This window comes from Acanthochromis polyacanthus, chromosome 6, assembly GCF_021347895.1.
Source record: "Acanthochromis polyacanthus isolate Apoly-LR-REF ecotype Palm Island chromosome 6, KAUST_Apoly_ChrSc, whole genome shotgun sequence".
In the NCBI taxonomy this organism is placed as follows: domain Eukaryota; kingdom Metazoa; phylum Chordata; class Actinopteri; family Pomacentridae; genus Acanthochromis; species Acanthochromis polyacanthus.
In genome coordinates, this window is record NC_067118.1 from 18,476,683 (window position 1) to 18,491,202 (window position 14,520).

Genomic DNA, 14,520 nt, shown 5'->3' on the forward strand with positions numbered 1-14,520 from the left:
CATTTAAAGCTACAAACACCGAAACGGCTTGTTTAGAAAGGGACCACAACCAGCAGTTCTACAGTCATGGTGAAATTATTTAATAGTAGTATATTGAGCTGAACAATTGAAAGACCCATTCTGGGGAGACCCTCATTCATTTTCTAAAAACCGACACAATATTGGACCTTAAACAGACAGTCCTCATCTTTAAACCTGTTTTGTTTCCCTTTCCTCTTCAGGCATTTTTGGACAGGATCCGACAAACTGCAGACGACCAACAGTGTCTCACACCTGAACATGTCAAGGTAGGACAGGTTTTTTTTTTTAATCCTTTTTTTGTGCAGCCATAAGTTGAGCCTACAATTCACACAAAAATATAGATTTCTTTACAGAGATGCACATAAAATGATCACTCACTGTATTATGTTCTTTTCCCCTTCTTTGCCCGTCTCTTGGACCACGTCTTTGCCCTTCCTTCTTTTCTCCCCACCCTTCCTTCCTCTGCATCCGCTGGCTTTACATCATTCTCTTGTTTCTAGATTCTGTTTTCAAATATTGAGGACATCCTGGAGTTGCACAAAGAGGTGTTGTCTGCTGTGGAGGCCAGTCTGCAGCCTGAACCCCAGCCTCAGCATGCACTGGGACTTGTGTTCCTCCAGTTTGTAAGTGCCTGGCACACGCAACACAGCTACGCACATACACGGGCAGGCATGTGGGAGTGCTCATGCTTCCATGCAGAAACGCACACAAACTCTTTTCATGGGTTACCCGTAACCACAGATGCAGGGAAAGCACGAAAAGCCTGCTGTGAAAATACCCCTAAATTCTCTCGTTTTCACATGAAACTCCCCTCCCTTCTCCTGGGCTTGCCATTCACCCACACCCTCTCTCAGACTACCCTCTTTATGCTTCCTCCTGTTCAGAACAGACCTGCATCATGTCAGGCAAAACACCATCTCTTCCTTCCACCTCTCTTCATCAGTTTGCACTACCAGCTCCTTTCTTTCATCCAGAGATTCCTCTCCGTTCTGAACTCCACCACCCCGCCCTCCCCGCTCCCCTCTGTTTGAACTCGTTTGGCCCCAGGGAACAAACAAAGAAGGGTCTGTGTCCGGGGAGGAAGAGATGGTGTGTCACTCAGCGAGGGGACAATGCTTCTGCTGGTAGCACTCCATCTCAAACTCCTTCTCTCTCTTTCTGTTTGTGTCTGTCCGATAAACAGTTTTTAGTTGACTTTCACTAAGCCACAAAATACATTAACAATACACCGTGTTCCACCATCAGTCGGCAGTCGTAAACAGACTGGAGTTTCAGTTTCTTAGAGGCAGGAAATAAATATCCCCTTTGACCCAAGCTTAACACCATTTCTGCTTCTACTGCAGGTTTTGCTTCTTAGAACTGACTCTGTAGCTGAACTCCAACCTGCCTTTATGGAACACATCACCTCTTGAAGCCGTTACGCAATCAGTTACGATCTGCGACCTGCTTGGGCCGTGAATGACATTTAATCACCTCGGTAGAAAGCGGCTGAACTGGCTCATCAAAATGTATCTTCGCTCATGTGTGAGCTGTCATGGTCATTGAGCCGGTCAGGCCAAGTGTCAGGGAGGAGAATTGATTAAAGGAGCTCAGCATGTTTTTTTCCATCACTGTGGTCAGACAGAAATATAGAGGGCAGACTGGATGGGTCGCAGGGAAGCAGCAGGTGCTTGGATTTCTAACTGAACTCATTAGTTAAATACAGATGTTGTCTTCATATTTCAGTTTACCTGAAATTCAGTCGGCCTCAGTGCAGTGAAAATAAACCACAGTGACTCAAGCCAGCAGTGAAAATCAGTTTCAGGTATGATGATGAGTCATAGCAATAAAACAAAACTAAGCAATAATTGCTTGAACAATGACATAATTAAAAGAGCTTTTTCGTGCATAAGCATGAATGTACACAGGACTTACTACAATAGTGGATTCATTCAGACCGCATGGTTTGTTTTCAATTTACAGGGTTCAGGTGCACACCCAGAACAGACAGCTAGTTTACTGTAAAAAGGCAATCACTGTGTATTGAGTTAGAATCACATATTCTACCTTTAAATCTTAAAAAACGGATGTAACATTAAACTTGATGGCATAAGGGGGGCAGTGAGACTTCACAACAGACCTGTGCCTGTCTTGCCTTACTCAGGGCATCCATTGGATGAAACGAGACATGAAAACAAACAAACAAAAAAACTGGGTTATGATTGGTTGATAGATCTGTTCCTATTGGTCAATCCCTGGGCCATTAAGATCCTCCCCCCCCGTCACACACAATAATAAAAATAATAATGATGATTGTTATCATTATTATTACTGTTATAAGTTTTAATACTTTACTTTAATGTGTACCATGTAAAATATCTATAATTAGTTAACCTATCTACTTGTTACTGTTAACCAATGGGACATCCTTCTCTTATCATGATCAGAGAAATTAAATGCCCGGAAACTGCTCAGGGATCAGACGGTTAATTTCATCATTCAGTTTTTTTTTAAAATAATGGAATTAGATCATTAGTTAGTTAATCAATAAATGTCATAAAATATTACAAAATCTAGATCAATCAAAAAGTTAATCAAAACTTCACAGAGCTTAGAGTGAGTTTCAAATTGTGTTTTTGTCTATGCACCACTCTAATAACCAAAAGTGTTTAATTTCCAGTTATAGATGATAAAATTACCGAGAATAAGGTTAAATAGCCAGCTAAAAGCCAGAAAATCCTTACATTGAAACAGCTTCAACCTGAGAATATTTGCTTGATGGAATGACTTAAAAACAAAGGCTGCTTGTGTTTGGACGCATACACACTGGAGCTCATTTTAGATGCTGCTTTCGTCTCTTCATTGGAATTCTGTACAATAACGAATAATAATCACAGGCTTTAACAAATAAATCTTTCAATTATGTTAGCATATACACTACTGGTCTAAAGTTTGGGATCACCCAGACAATTTCATGCTTTCCATGAAAACTCACACTTTTATTCATGTGCATTCAATGGGTTTTCTAATCATCAATTAGTCTTTCAGCACCATTAGCTAACACAATGTAGCATTAGAACACAGGAGTGATGGTTGCTGGAAATGTTCCTCTGTAACCCTATGTAGATATTCTATTAAAAATCAGCTTTTTCCAGCTAGAATAGTCATTTAACACATTAACAATGTCTGGACTGTATTCATTTAATGTTATCTTCATCGGAAAAAAGTGTTTTTCTTTCAAAAATAAGGACATTTCTAAATCACCCCAATCTTTTGAACAGCAGTGTATTAATTTTTAGATTAATTTTCTTTATTATTATTATGTGTGTGTATAATAGTATGTGTTTGTGTGTTTTTCTATTGGGGTGTTGAGCTTCCCACACACCACCTTTGTTGCAGCCCGTGACTTTGTCTCCTTCAGCACTGACACCTCTCAGCCAATCGGCTGGTCCCGTCTAGCGCCCTTCAGCCATAGCCCTTGACCTCAAAAGAGGTCAACACCATGACTGGGGTTTGATTAACCTCCCGCATTGTTCCACAAAACTGTCTGCCACTCATGGTTAGGGAAGAAAAATGGGAAGATTCATTGCTATTCAAAGTCAAATGTTGCCAAGATGGTTTAGGCGGCTGCAGATGTAAAAACATTAAGTCTAGTCTTTGAATTAACAAAAAAAGAACCTGTCGTCATTAATCTTCTTTAGTCGCATGCAGATGTTACAACATTGTTCCTTTGTCTGTTTAAATGAATACAGAACACTGCAGTTTTGTCAAATAATATTTATTTCACCAGCTGGAGATGAAAATTCTGATTGAATTCTTTGACCAAAGGCACATACAGACTTTAAGTCCTCATTTCAAGATGCTTAGAATCATTCAAACTCTGCAGAGGTCATGTTGGAAGGGAAATCAGAGACATCAATATTTGCTCTATTTTAGGAAATGTATATATGAGCAGTGTGCATGAAGCAACAGTCATGTCATTATGTGTTTTCTGAACTCTCTGAACTACGCCCATTCTGCTCTGACTTGCTGTGATTCCACGGTGTGTGTGATACTAACCTATCATCTAGCCTGCGGAATAACATTCCAGCGACGAAGAATTCAAATAAAGACTTAATGTTTATCAAAGGAACAACCATCTCTTTGAGCTCTTCTGGGTACAACTGATGTCTTTCAGTCTGTCAGAGTAGTCGTGATGTTAAAAATTGACTCTGTTGAAATTAAAGCTTCATATTTTGACCCTGGTTAGACTCATAGACTGCTTTAGGGGTGCCTGAATTGACTATGCAGTTGTTAACTGCGGAAAGGAAATACCTTGGAGTGGGCTTCAGCTATAAACATAGCTGCAAATAGGCATGCCGTTTTGTGAGCAGAAGGCTTCTATTGCAGATGGTGATTGAGAGCTGAAATGGTTATTTCAGGGTCAGCTCCTGAACGTGTCCAAGAGGATTCTAAGTGCAAACTGATACACAGTGGCAGCGTTTACATGTCCCTAAACACTCTCCTAATTCTGTTCCTCAGTGGGTGGTTTTTCTTGTATACGCTTTTTACAATCACCTGGAACACTTTACTTCAGGTACAAACAACCTAAAAATAGCAGGTCCTGTGATACTAAGGGGGACACTGGGAGACACGTCGTTCTGTTTACTGCTGGTTTTCATAGCCTGGGCATGCTCTGTGTAGTCGTGGCGAGCTGTCTTGACTAAATAACTGGGGAAAGCAGACACATTTACTAGTTTGATGAAGAGCAGCCTGTTGGAGAGTTGCTGTCTGGTAGGAGTAAGACTTTAAAGGACCTTGGCTGGTGTTTTTTTCCCCCCACATTTTAACCTCGCATTTCCATCAACTATTTTATCAAACATTTTTTTAACAAAATACAGTTGCTATACCTTGCAAGTCATGCATCCATGCACAAATTGGGTATTATAACCATTTGACGTGATGCTGTGGACAGACCGGAACCACAACCAGTCATTGTTATTCTGTACTGGTGTGAACAGACTCCGTAGCCTGTTTAGTAGGTCAAATGAAGAGTGTGGGCAGATAGGCAGACACCAGTTTGGTTCTTGTGTCAAGAATGTATCAAGAATCTGTTGATGCTGTCAGGCTGCTACATTTATATGAACAAACAGACCAAAATGCTTCCTGTAGCTCTGCATTGTGTAAAGCTTTGACTGTATCTAGGTTTTCACACCATATGTCGGCCCAGCTGCTGCTCCCAGTGTTGTTTTGCAAAGGAATCCCCTGCCAAACGTGGCTTTGGGCGTGTTTGTGTTGCTGCCTGTGTGGTTAAAAACTACCCACCGTTTACACTATGCTGCTCACTTGATGTGTTACACATCTACAAAAGATTTGAGCTCCTCCTGGTCCAGGCAGTGGGATGAAGTAGAGGCACAGAGTTCTATAAAAAGGGCTACTCGCTTTGTTTGGCTGCTTCTGTCACCACTGCTGGGCTTCCATGAAACACAGATACACACACACACTGAGCAGTAAAAGTGAAGTTCAGTTGGTATGTGTGGGAGTTGAACCGCTTGTATAATTATTTTTCACATCCGTGCCTGTACAGGATGCTGGTTTGGCAGCTGTGTGTTGTTTTAAAGGTTCTGTCACCTTTTGGAACCCAGAACAGTATGTAAAGATGCTGCCAAGCTCTTTAGCCTCACCGGACTCAATGACTGACTGCTGTGTATTCCCTTGTGGCATTATGACCAAGCCAGCTTCAAATGCAGAGCCTTCAGGCTATAGCATATCATTTAAAGTTGAAAGCGGTGTCTGAGCACCTGGAGTTTAGGATTTCACTTACTTGACTGTTTCAGATGACAGTTTCAGTTTCTCGACCTCACGATTAGGCCTCACCGTGCACATGGTTTCACATCCCAGTTACTGTTGCACAGTTGACAATACACAACAGGATTTAATAAAATATAGGGTCTGCATTCAACTGCAGCTGTGGTACTGCATGTACATTGTCTACACTATGCTGCATGAATAATGTATTTCAAGCTACACTGTATATTCACTGACCCAGGTGTTGTGTTACACATTGTAAAGAAAACTAAATTGCAGCTTGACAAAAGCTTCTGTGTTAGGCGCTGTTTTGTCTTGTTGCACAGTGTGATGCTGTCACCTCAGAATAAGAGGAAGTGTTGTACCTTGGTGTGCTGTTTATACATTTCCACTATGACGTACACTGCGTTGAAAAAGAGAAGTGTGACAAAGGATGAATGCTAGTTCATAAGGATTGGAAAGATTTTATAAGAGTCTGAGTAGTTGTAGCACTCTTCCTTCACTGGTGGGTAGACAAAATACTGGTGCTTGTATAGAATATTAAAATAACTAGTAGTGTAGACGTATAAGCGGATACACAGAGACTGTATTCCCATTCTGTATCTCTGAAGTGTGACCACAAAGCTCCTACATGAATGTCACATAAAACTCTACTCTTGGGCTGCATGATCTATTACTGATGTGCAACTGAGTGGAGACTAGAGACTTCTCTGTGCACAGAATCCTATTTAGTTTCCAATGTAGCCTGCATGTGAGGTGTTTTGGGGAAGATTGGTAAATTGTAGACTGGGCACAATTTAACTTCTGTTTTTGCATCTGGGAAAATCTGATTTAAAAAAAAAAACTATAGTCTTATTTGGATTCAGATGTGCACATTAGCAGGAATGTAGCACAACATGGAAACAAAAGCAGCGCTCTGTTTGTTTAAATGTAAAAATATTTTCCCTACACTCAATGAATAATTGTGATAAATAGACTAATCGTGATCTCCATCTTGATTAAAACAACTGTGATCGTGAGCATTTTGGCCATAATCGCGCAGCCGTAATCATTTCAACTGCAGAAAGGATGATGTTGACCAAAACGGATTCTCTGTCAGCAGTGTGTTGCAATTGAGATCACTGATTTGTTTGGTTATTTAAATGGGCACCAGAAAATTTCTGCAAGACAAGTTCAAAGCAGCACAGTGGCTTGGTGGTTAGCACACGTCTCTGCCTTCCCAGGATCTTTCTGCGTGGAGTTTGCATGGTTTCCCTGTGCATGCGTGGATTTTCTCCAGGTTCTCCGGCTTCCTCCCACAGTCCAAAAACATGCTGAGGTTAATTGGTGACTCTAAATTGTCTATAGGTGTGAATGTGAGTGTCTCTATGTAGCCCTGTGATAGTCTGGTGACCTGTCCAGGGTCTGCCCTCACTTGCAGTCAGCTGAGAGAGACTCCAGCCCCACATGACCCCAATGAGGATTAAGCAATGTATAAATATTGGATGGATGTAAGTTCAAAGCTGGATCTGATTGGCTTGTTTTTAAAGCGAAAAGCAATAATAATGCGTCATATTCAACATATTGACTTTGGTGAGCTGTGTCTTTTTCATGTGTGTGATTTAGTCACTACTAGTCTGTCGATCTTTATCCTTCTGCGTGAATGCTGACAGTTACTACATTCACAAAGACACACACCATTAGCGCCAATATTTACATTAACACCAAAAAAAGGATAAGGAGTAGTGATTGTGAAGCATGTAATACTGTGTTTATGAAGTATTAAGCTTAATTGTGTTATTACTACAGACACACAAGCTGTTTTCTGTCTGTTCAGTGTCAGTGTGGTTCTCTGATGTACTGACCTCAGACCAGCATTCAAACTGGAGCTTGCTGCACTCTGTGCTGTGGTCTGGTAATGTGCTAGGGGAGTTTAAGGGCCAAACTCTGACAGTGGAAAAAGCAGCGAGCCATGAATGCTTTGCACATTTAATCTCCCTCTGTAGCTTCACTTATTATATGAACAGAGCCATGGCTGGGAGGTTATCCATCGCTTTCAATTTAATAGTTCAACTGAATCTCAGACTGTTGAAACTGGCGGTTTCTCCTCAGTGTCTACTCCACATTGTCAGCCTTTCTCTTTCATCTCAAAACTAGCCAGTAAACTATGGTATCAAGTCCTTGACATGCATTTCTGACTTGTATTTTTCTTTTTGTTTTTTTCTTGCAGAAAGAGAGTTTCTCAGTATATGGCGAGTACTGCAGTAATCACGAGAAAGCTCTACGTCTTCTCATGGAACTAAACAAGATCCCCAACATCAGGACCTTCCTACTGGTGAGACGACACAGCTCCTCTCCTTTGACTCGCCCCGTCCTTGTTTGTCTACTCCTCAAGTCATTAAATATTTTCTTTTCTTGTGCATTTTAAAGCTGCAGCAGGCAGACGTCTGGTAGATAGTGCCAATATTTGAAAATACAGGTTGTTGTGTATTTTTTGCCCAATGAAGCAAAACATTTTGTCTGTCGTTGAGGTTGTCCTTGTGTCCTCGTAATCCCATCACCTTATTTTCTTCCTTTGCCCTACATTTCTTTCCTCCCATGAGTCTCCACTTGCTTATTTCTTCTCCGCCATCTGTCTATGCTCCTCCTCCTTCTTTTTCCTTCCATCGTTTCACGTCCATTTCCATGTTAGTACTTGAATAAAGGGCAGAACCCATAACAAGTTCAGAGGGTTCTTCCTGCTTGGACAGGATGCATCCACCATCAGGTTACTTTTGTGTATTGTTGCTCCTGTAGTGTTTCCGCTGCCAGCTGTTTCCGTGTTTTGACACCCAAACCTTTAGGCCTTGGACAATGCACTTAGAATGGCTATGGGGCCTTTGAGCGAGGGTCCAACCAATGAAATCATCTGCAGAGTCTAGGCCAGCCAGCTGTGGAGTGTTGGCAGCCAGTTTGAGATTGGCCAAGAGATCTGAGGCCCCACGTTTGTCCCTGCCTGATGGTTTGCTTCCATGGCATTATTCTTACTTACAGGGCTTGAGGCAGCGAGATCAGAGTGTTGCTGTGTGCTTTGGCTTTTTGCTGCTCCTGGCCCAGTCATGCAGTGGTTAATTGGCTGGGTCTTATGTGACACTGATGCTTCCAAAATAAAGTCACTACACAACATCTGGTTATGTATTAAAGCAGTTGTCAGGCCTGCTGAGTATAAAATCAAATATTGGAGGAGGTCTCATTTTTTTCGTGTTGCAAAACCCAGCAAAGGAGAAACAAGATTGAGCCAACTTTTTTTTATAAAAAGAAGCCATTTAAGATGCAATAAGTTGAACTGGCTGAGAAAACATGATTATTTTTTTCTTTTCAGAAGAGCAGAGAATCAGAATACATTTAAGTTTTAATATCTTTAAGCGGTGTCCATGGTGAAATAAGTTTTGTCGTTCATTTCTTTCAGCTGGGCTTCATTCCTTTGAATTTTTTTTCTGGATTAAACAATTTTCATACTAATTGAATCTCAAAATGAAGGGAGTTTCTGAAATTGTATATAGAAATTAAGTTCATTGCATTGGATGAGATGAAAGAAGTGAAGTGAAAGCAAAAGGAGGTCAGAGCGAAGAACAGAGGGAATTCTGGCTTCAGGCTGGCAGATTACAAATAAGAAGAAGATGACAGAGAAAGGAAGCGAGAGACCGTTTGGATAGAAGTGGGGGTTTGGAAGAGAACTAGCAAGACACAAGAGATTCACAAATTAGGAATCTATGGAATTCATATGTTGCATTTTTGGGTTTTATTTTCCATCAACAATGCTACAGAACCCCCCACCAGCCACTCCTGCTTTGTGAAAACTTGAAAGGAACTGGCATATGATTATAATGCTCTAAACTGATCTCCTGCCTTCTTTCCCACTGGAGAGCACTGAAGTGGTTTATCTGCATGGCTGCTTTTGATCTTTCATCCCATCCCATGAGCTCATAGTATACTGACAGGATGAGTTCCAACAACATACAGGGCGTAGAGAAACCATGACTGTGCTGTAACCCTCCTCCTCCACTTCTGAAGAAGCCCCTTTTTTTCAACTGGATGCGGGGGGCAGTTTGTTAAAGCCCAAATCTTTTGGGGAAAGAGGAGACATTTTAGAGGTTTCTCAGAAACGCTTTTTTGAAGAGTGTGGGTTCTTCAGTGGCATAGCTAAAGAAGTATGGTGTGCTTACAGCCATGGTTTTCTCTCTAATCAAACCTCCATCATATCCCATTGATTTTTTTTTGTTTTAATTTCTTGAATGTTGCCTTTTTTCAAGAGGAGCAGAAAGAGTGATATTTGTGTATAAAATGTGTGCAAACATTGGACTTTATGAAAATGTAAAATTCAAGGCATACAGACAATGTACTATACTATCCATCCATCCATCCATGCTCCCAGAAGACCTCTAAAGGAAGTAACCCAGAAGGCTGGTAAATTACTTTGACTGGTAAATTAAGAACGTCATTTTGCTTAGCTCGCTCTTCACAACAGTGGTCCTGTACAACACCCACATTATTGCAGACGATGCACCAGTCTGTCCGTCTGTCTCACTCTCCATACCAGTGTTCAATGAGCAAGATCTGGACTCTTAATGTGCTTCGCCTCGGGCAGGAACTCGCCTCCAACACAGGGGCAGCAATCTGCCGGTTTCTCACAGAGAACCATGGCCTCAAAATTGGGGGTGCTGACTCTGATCTCGGCTGCTTTACTCTTAGCTGCAAACTGCTCCAGCATAAACTTAAGGTAATGGCTGGATAAAAACAACACCACCTCATCTGAAAAAAAGCAGAGATGCAACTCTGAAGTTTCCAAACTGGACACGCACGAGAGACGTTGATCTTGTGCCAAGAATATGAACACAGCTCTCATTTTGGTTGTACAAGGACTGGACGGCTTGCAGCAATGACCTTGGTACTCCATCTTCTTTCACTGCTCCTAACAGGGTCCTCTGTGGAAACAGTCATAGGCTTTCTCTAAGCCTACAACACACATGTGAACTGGATGGTCAAACTCCCATGATCCCTTCAGCAGCTCAGCAAATGTTAGAAGCTGGTCCATTGTTTTACCCTGCTGACAGAATCTGCATTGCTCCAGAAAACTATATATGCAGAAATACTCCTATATCAACACAGATCTCAAGATGTGGCTGAGACAGGACAGAAAGCACTATTGTCAATAACCAAATGCCATACAGCAGTCAAAATAAAGTTTTAATGATGAGATGTTGTCCAAACATTTCTACCAACTACAGCTGTCATGCTTTGGCCTTATTCTTATTGTCCATTTTAAGGGCAGCAAGACATTTGTTCCACAACTCTACATCGTCTTTGGTATGAAGAGCATCTCTCAATGGACATATAGATTAATAACTTGTTTACAAAGGTGTTAAATATATGGAAAATGTACCAATCCTGTGGCTTTGCTTGGAGGCAAACATAAAAAATAGTTTTCTATAGCACCTGGACCCTGATTGATCGGCTGTCGGTGCTCAGACTGTGTCTGTTTGGAAATGACAGCAATTGTAAATTAATTTCTCTCTATTGTTGAGAAAATCAAAGAGGATGAAACAGCAAAGAGAACATCTGTGAATGTTAAAAATTGTTGCTTCAGACACATTCTGTCTCATCAGCACTTTTCTTCTTTAGCTTTTTTATTTTATACTTTCCAGCCTTTTTCTTTCTTTCTGTCTGCACACATAATCCTTCCTTTTAAAAACAATATTTATATATCTGTCTACCGTGGTTTTTCTAATACTCATTTTCTTTTCTTCCTAAGCACTGTATGCTACTTGGAGGAAAGAAAAGCACAGATATTCCCCTGGAGGGATACCTTCTAACTCCAATTCAGAGGATCTGCAAGTATCCTCTGCTGCTGAAGGTACTGTGCTGCTCCAGCCTTGTTTGTCGTTGTCACAATGTGCTCAGACAATATGAAAACCAAACTATGTAGTGTGTTGGATAACATCAGAAATGTCACTGAATGGATTCAGTGCAGAACATAATGTGTCTATGTGACACCAGTGACTCATTTATTATTAGACCAGACAGGCATTCACCTATCAGTACTGGAGGTGGCGAATTTCGTGCAAATAAATGTCACACATATTAACCTCCCACTAAGACTGCCTGTTTTTTTTTATGTGCCCGCTTGTGGAAATTCTCAAGTTTACGTTTTGAACCTCCTCTTTCCACAACGTAGGAGCTGCTGAAGAGGACTCCTAAGAAGCATGCAGATTATCCAGCAGTGGATGAGGCTCTACAGGCCATGAAGGCTGTCTGCTCCAACATCAATGAGACCAAGAGGCAGATGGAGATGCTGGAGGCTCTTGAACAGCTGCAGTCCCACATTGAGGGCTGGGAGGTGAGAACCAGAAGGGCAGAGTCATAGAGAATGAAAGGTGTCTGAGAGAAGAGCAGAGACAGTCATCATGAGGGGGTTTAGGTGTTGTCTTTTCGAGGCTAAAAACTGAAGGAAAGAGAGAGGAAGTGAAACTTGATGAATTTTTTATTAGAACACCTTAAAATACAACACAAGCATTATTCCCCCAAGCTGAGGGGAAAGTTCTCTAGCTTAACAACAAAACAGCTTGTTTTTGACAGAGCTGAACCACCATGATGCTCATCTACCTTCGTAGTTACTCCGCCAAGGAATGAGGTGGAGTTCTGTGATGATCAGCATACGTTTGTCTGTTTGTTTGCAACATTACTCAAAAACGGACTAACGGATTTACATGAAATTTTTAGGAGAGGTCAGAAATGACACAAGGACCAAGTGATTAGATTTTGGTAGTGATGCAGCTTATAGTCTTAGTTTGTTAGAAATATAGATAGTGGCACAGCGTCACAGTAACTTTGACAAGTGAACGTTACGTCAGCTGCCAGCTGACGATCGCATGATTGTGATCCTACTAGAATTCAACCGCTGTGGACCTATCAGGACATATCAGTCAGAAATGATACAAGGAGCAATTGCTAATATTGTGGGGGTGTTTCCGAGTCCCATCAATTCCCCGCTGCATATTTAGGTCACGCAATTTGGTGTCCACACATAATGTACACATGCATAACACACACCTGTGCTCATGGCAAAGTCTTTTTTCTTTATTAAAGATTTAGAAATGATGCAACGAATGAGCAACCCTGGTGGAGTAGTGCGCTTTCTGAGTGCTTTTCTTGTTAGCTCTGTCGCAGCCAAAGCTTTGCTGTGAGCACGGGGGCCACGGACAGGGCTTGGGAGCCGAGTGAAGGGTCCGCTGCATTTTTCACGCCTCCCTCACCGACCACAACAGAGGCCTTGTCTTAACGGGAACCAATGGGACAATCCATCCACACAGGGTTCTGAGGGGGATGCCAACGGGCGTACTGCCCAATCAGAAGAGACCTATGAAGCACTGCTCCAGTCTCACATGTACTGGGAGAGTTATATGGAGGGACCATTGGGGGGGAAAGAGAAAACATTTGAAGGATGGAACCATAGAGTAGGGCCCCAAGGGGACATCCCACTATCTGCTTGCCAAAACAGACCCCTTTTCTCCTTTCCAGAAACAAGTTGCCATTTGACTCCGATAACTGTCCTCCAAACTGTTCTGACTAAAAGACTGCATGAAGTATTTTAATGAGTAATTAATCAAGTGTTTCCTTCTATTCCTTGGTCTAATCTGTGGTCACTGTAATGTCCGCTGTCTTTTTACCTTTTGTCTCAAATATCTCCCAACGCCACAGTCAGTAGTGCTGAAGGGAGCAAAATAAAGAAATTATTCAATGACTTAGGTGAAAATTACATTTTGTCAATCAAACTGCCGAATATTCTTCTTTGCCATCTTCTCAAACTGAAAGATTTTCTGTGTTTCTCAGTTTCAAGTGTTTTTGAGTTTTGGACTGAGAGTTAAACAAGGCGATCCTCATGTGACATCTTTTTACGTTGTTCTAACATATTATGCACAAAACAGCTGATTGCTTGTTTGTAAATAAGAATGACTCATGGAAATAATCATGTATGCACAGCTAACAGCAAGTAGCATCCCTGTCAGCAGGGTGAGTGTTAGGCTGATCGTCCTAATGCGTGTTTCAGTCATTCAGCAGACTGAGTGTCATTTTTCTTTTTCTCTCTTCCTCTGAACAACTCAGCAGAAGAATGGGGAAGCACTTTACTTCGACCCTGCCCCCCTCTATTCCCCCCCTGTTGAGGCTTCACCCTAACAGCATTAGTCTCGCTCTTCTTTCCTCTCCAACCACTCTTCAAGGCTAATCACCTCCAGCCCTAATGGAGGAGGCCACTAGTAGTGCCGAATCAGGCCCAGACGCATTACTGCTGCTTGGAAGCACTGCGCACACTTATCTATGCATATCAATACAAGACAACGTACTGCAACACACACATGCAGACGTGCAGGTATAAGCACACCACCCCCTCCTCAGCTTATTGCAGTTTGCATGAGGTGGAATTCAGTGTCAGAAACATGATCCCCTCACCCAACACAGTAGGCATGCACCTTAAGAAAAGCTCAGGGAATCATTTTTCTCTCCGTGAACCTTAAAGCAATGGCCATCCATCAAAACTATATACTCATGACAATCAATTATGGATGCTTAACGGTGGGTGTGACCGACCGTGGAGGTTTCCACAAGTGTCTGGTGGACCCATGTCAGAAACATCAAAGACAACAGCGAAGTCCAAATCTGATGTGTCAGGGGATGATGGGTATCCTGCCTGCCAAAGACAGGAGGTTGTCCTAAGGC

General features: G+C 41.8%; 1 protein-coding gene across 3 annotated transcripts in view; it reads left to right on the top strand.

Annotated features, from left to right (window-relative positions):
* Positions 1–14,520, top strand: part of prex1 (phosphatidylinositol-3,4,5-trisphosphate-dependent Rac exchange factor 1) — a 101,997-nt gene that overhangs the window by 24,156 nt on the left and 63,321 nt on the right. For all 3 annotated transcript variants that reach the window (XM_051948981.1, XM_051948983.1, XM_051948982.1), the window contains exons 2-6: positions 222–287; positions 522–644; positions 7,997–8,101; positions 11,558–11,659; positions 11,981–12,142. In XM_051948981.1, coding sequence (XP_051804941.1) covers positions 222–287; positions 522–644; positions 7,997–8,101; positions 11,558–11,659; positions 11,981–12,142 — 558 coding nt within the window. The remainder of the gene's footprint in view (positions 1–221; positions 288–521; positions 645–7,996; positions 8,102–11,557; positions 11,660–11,980; positions 12,143–14,520) is intronic.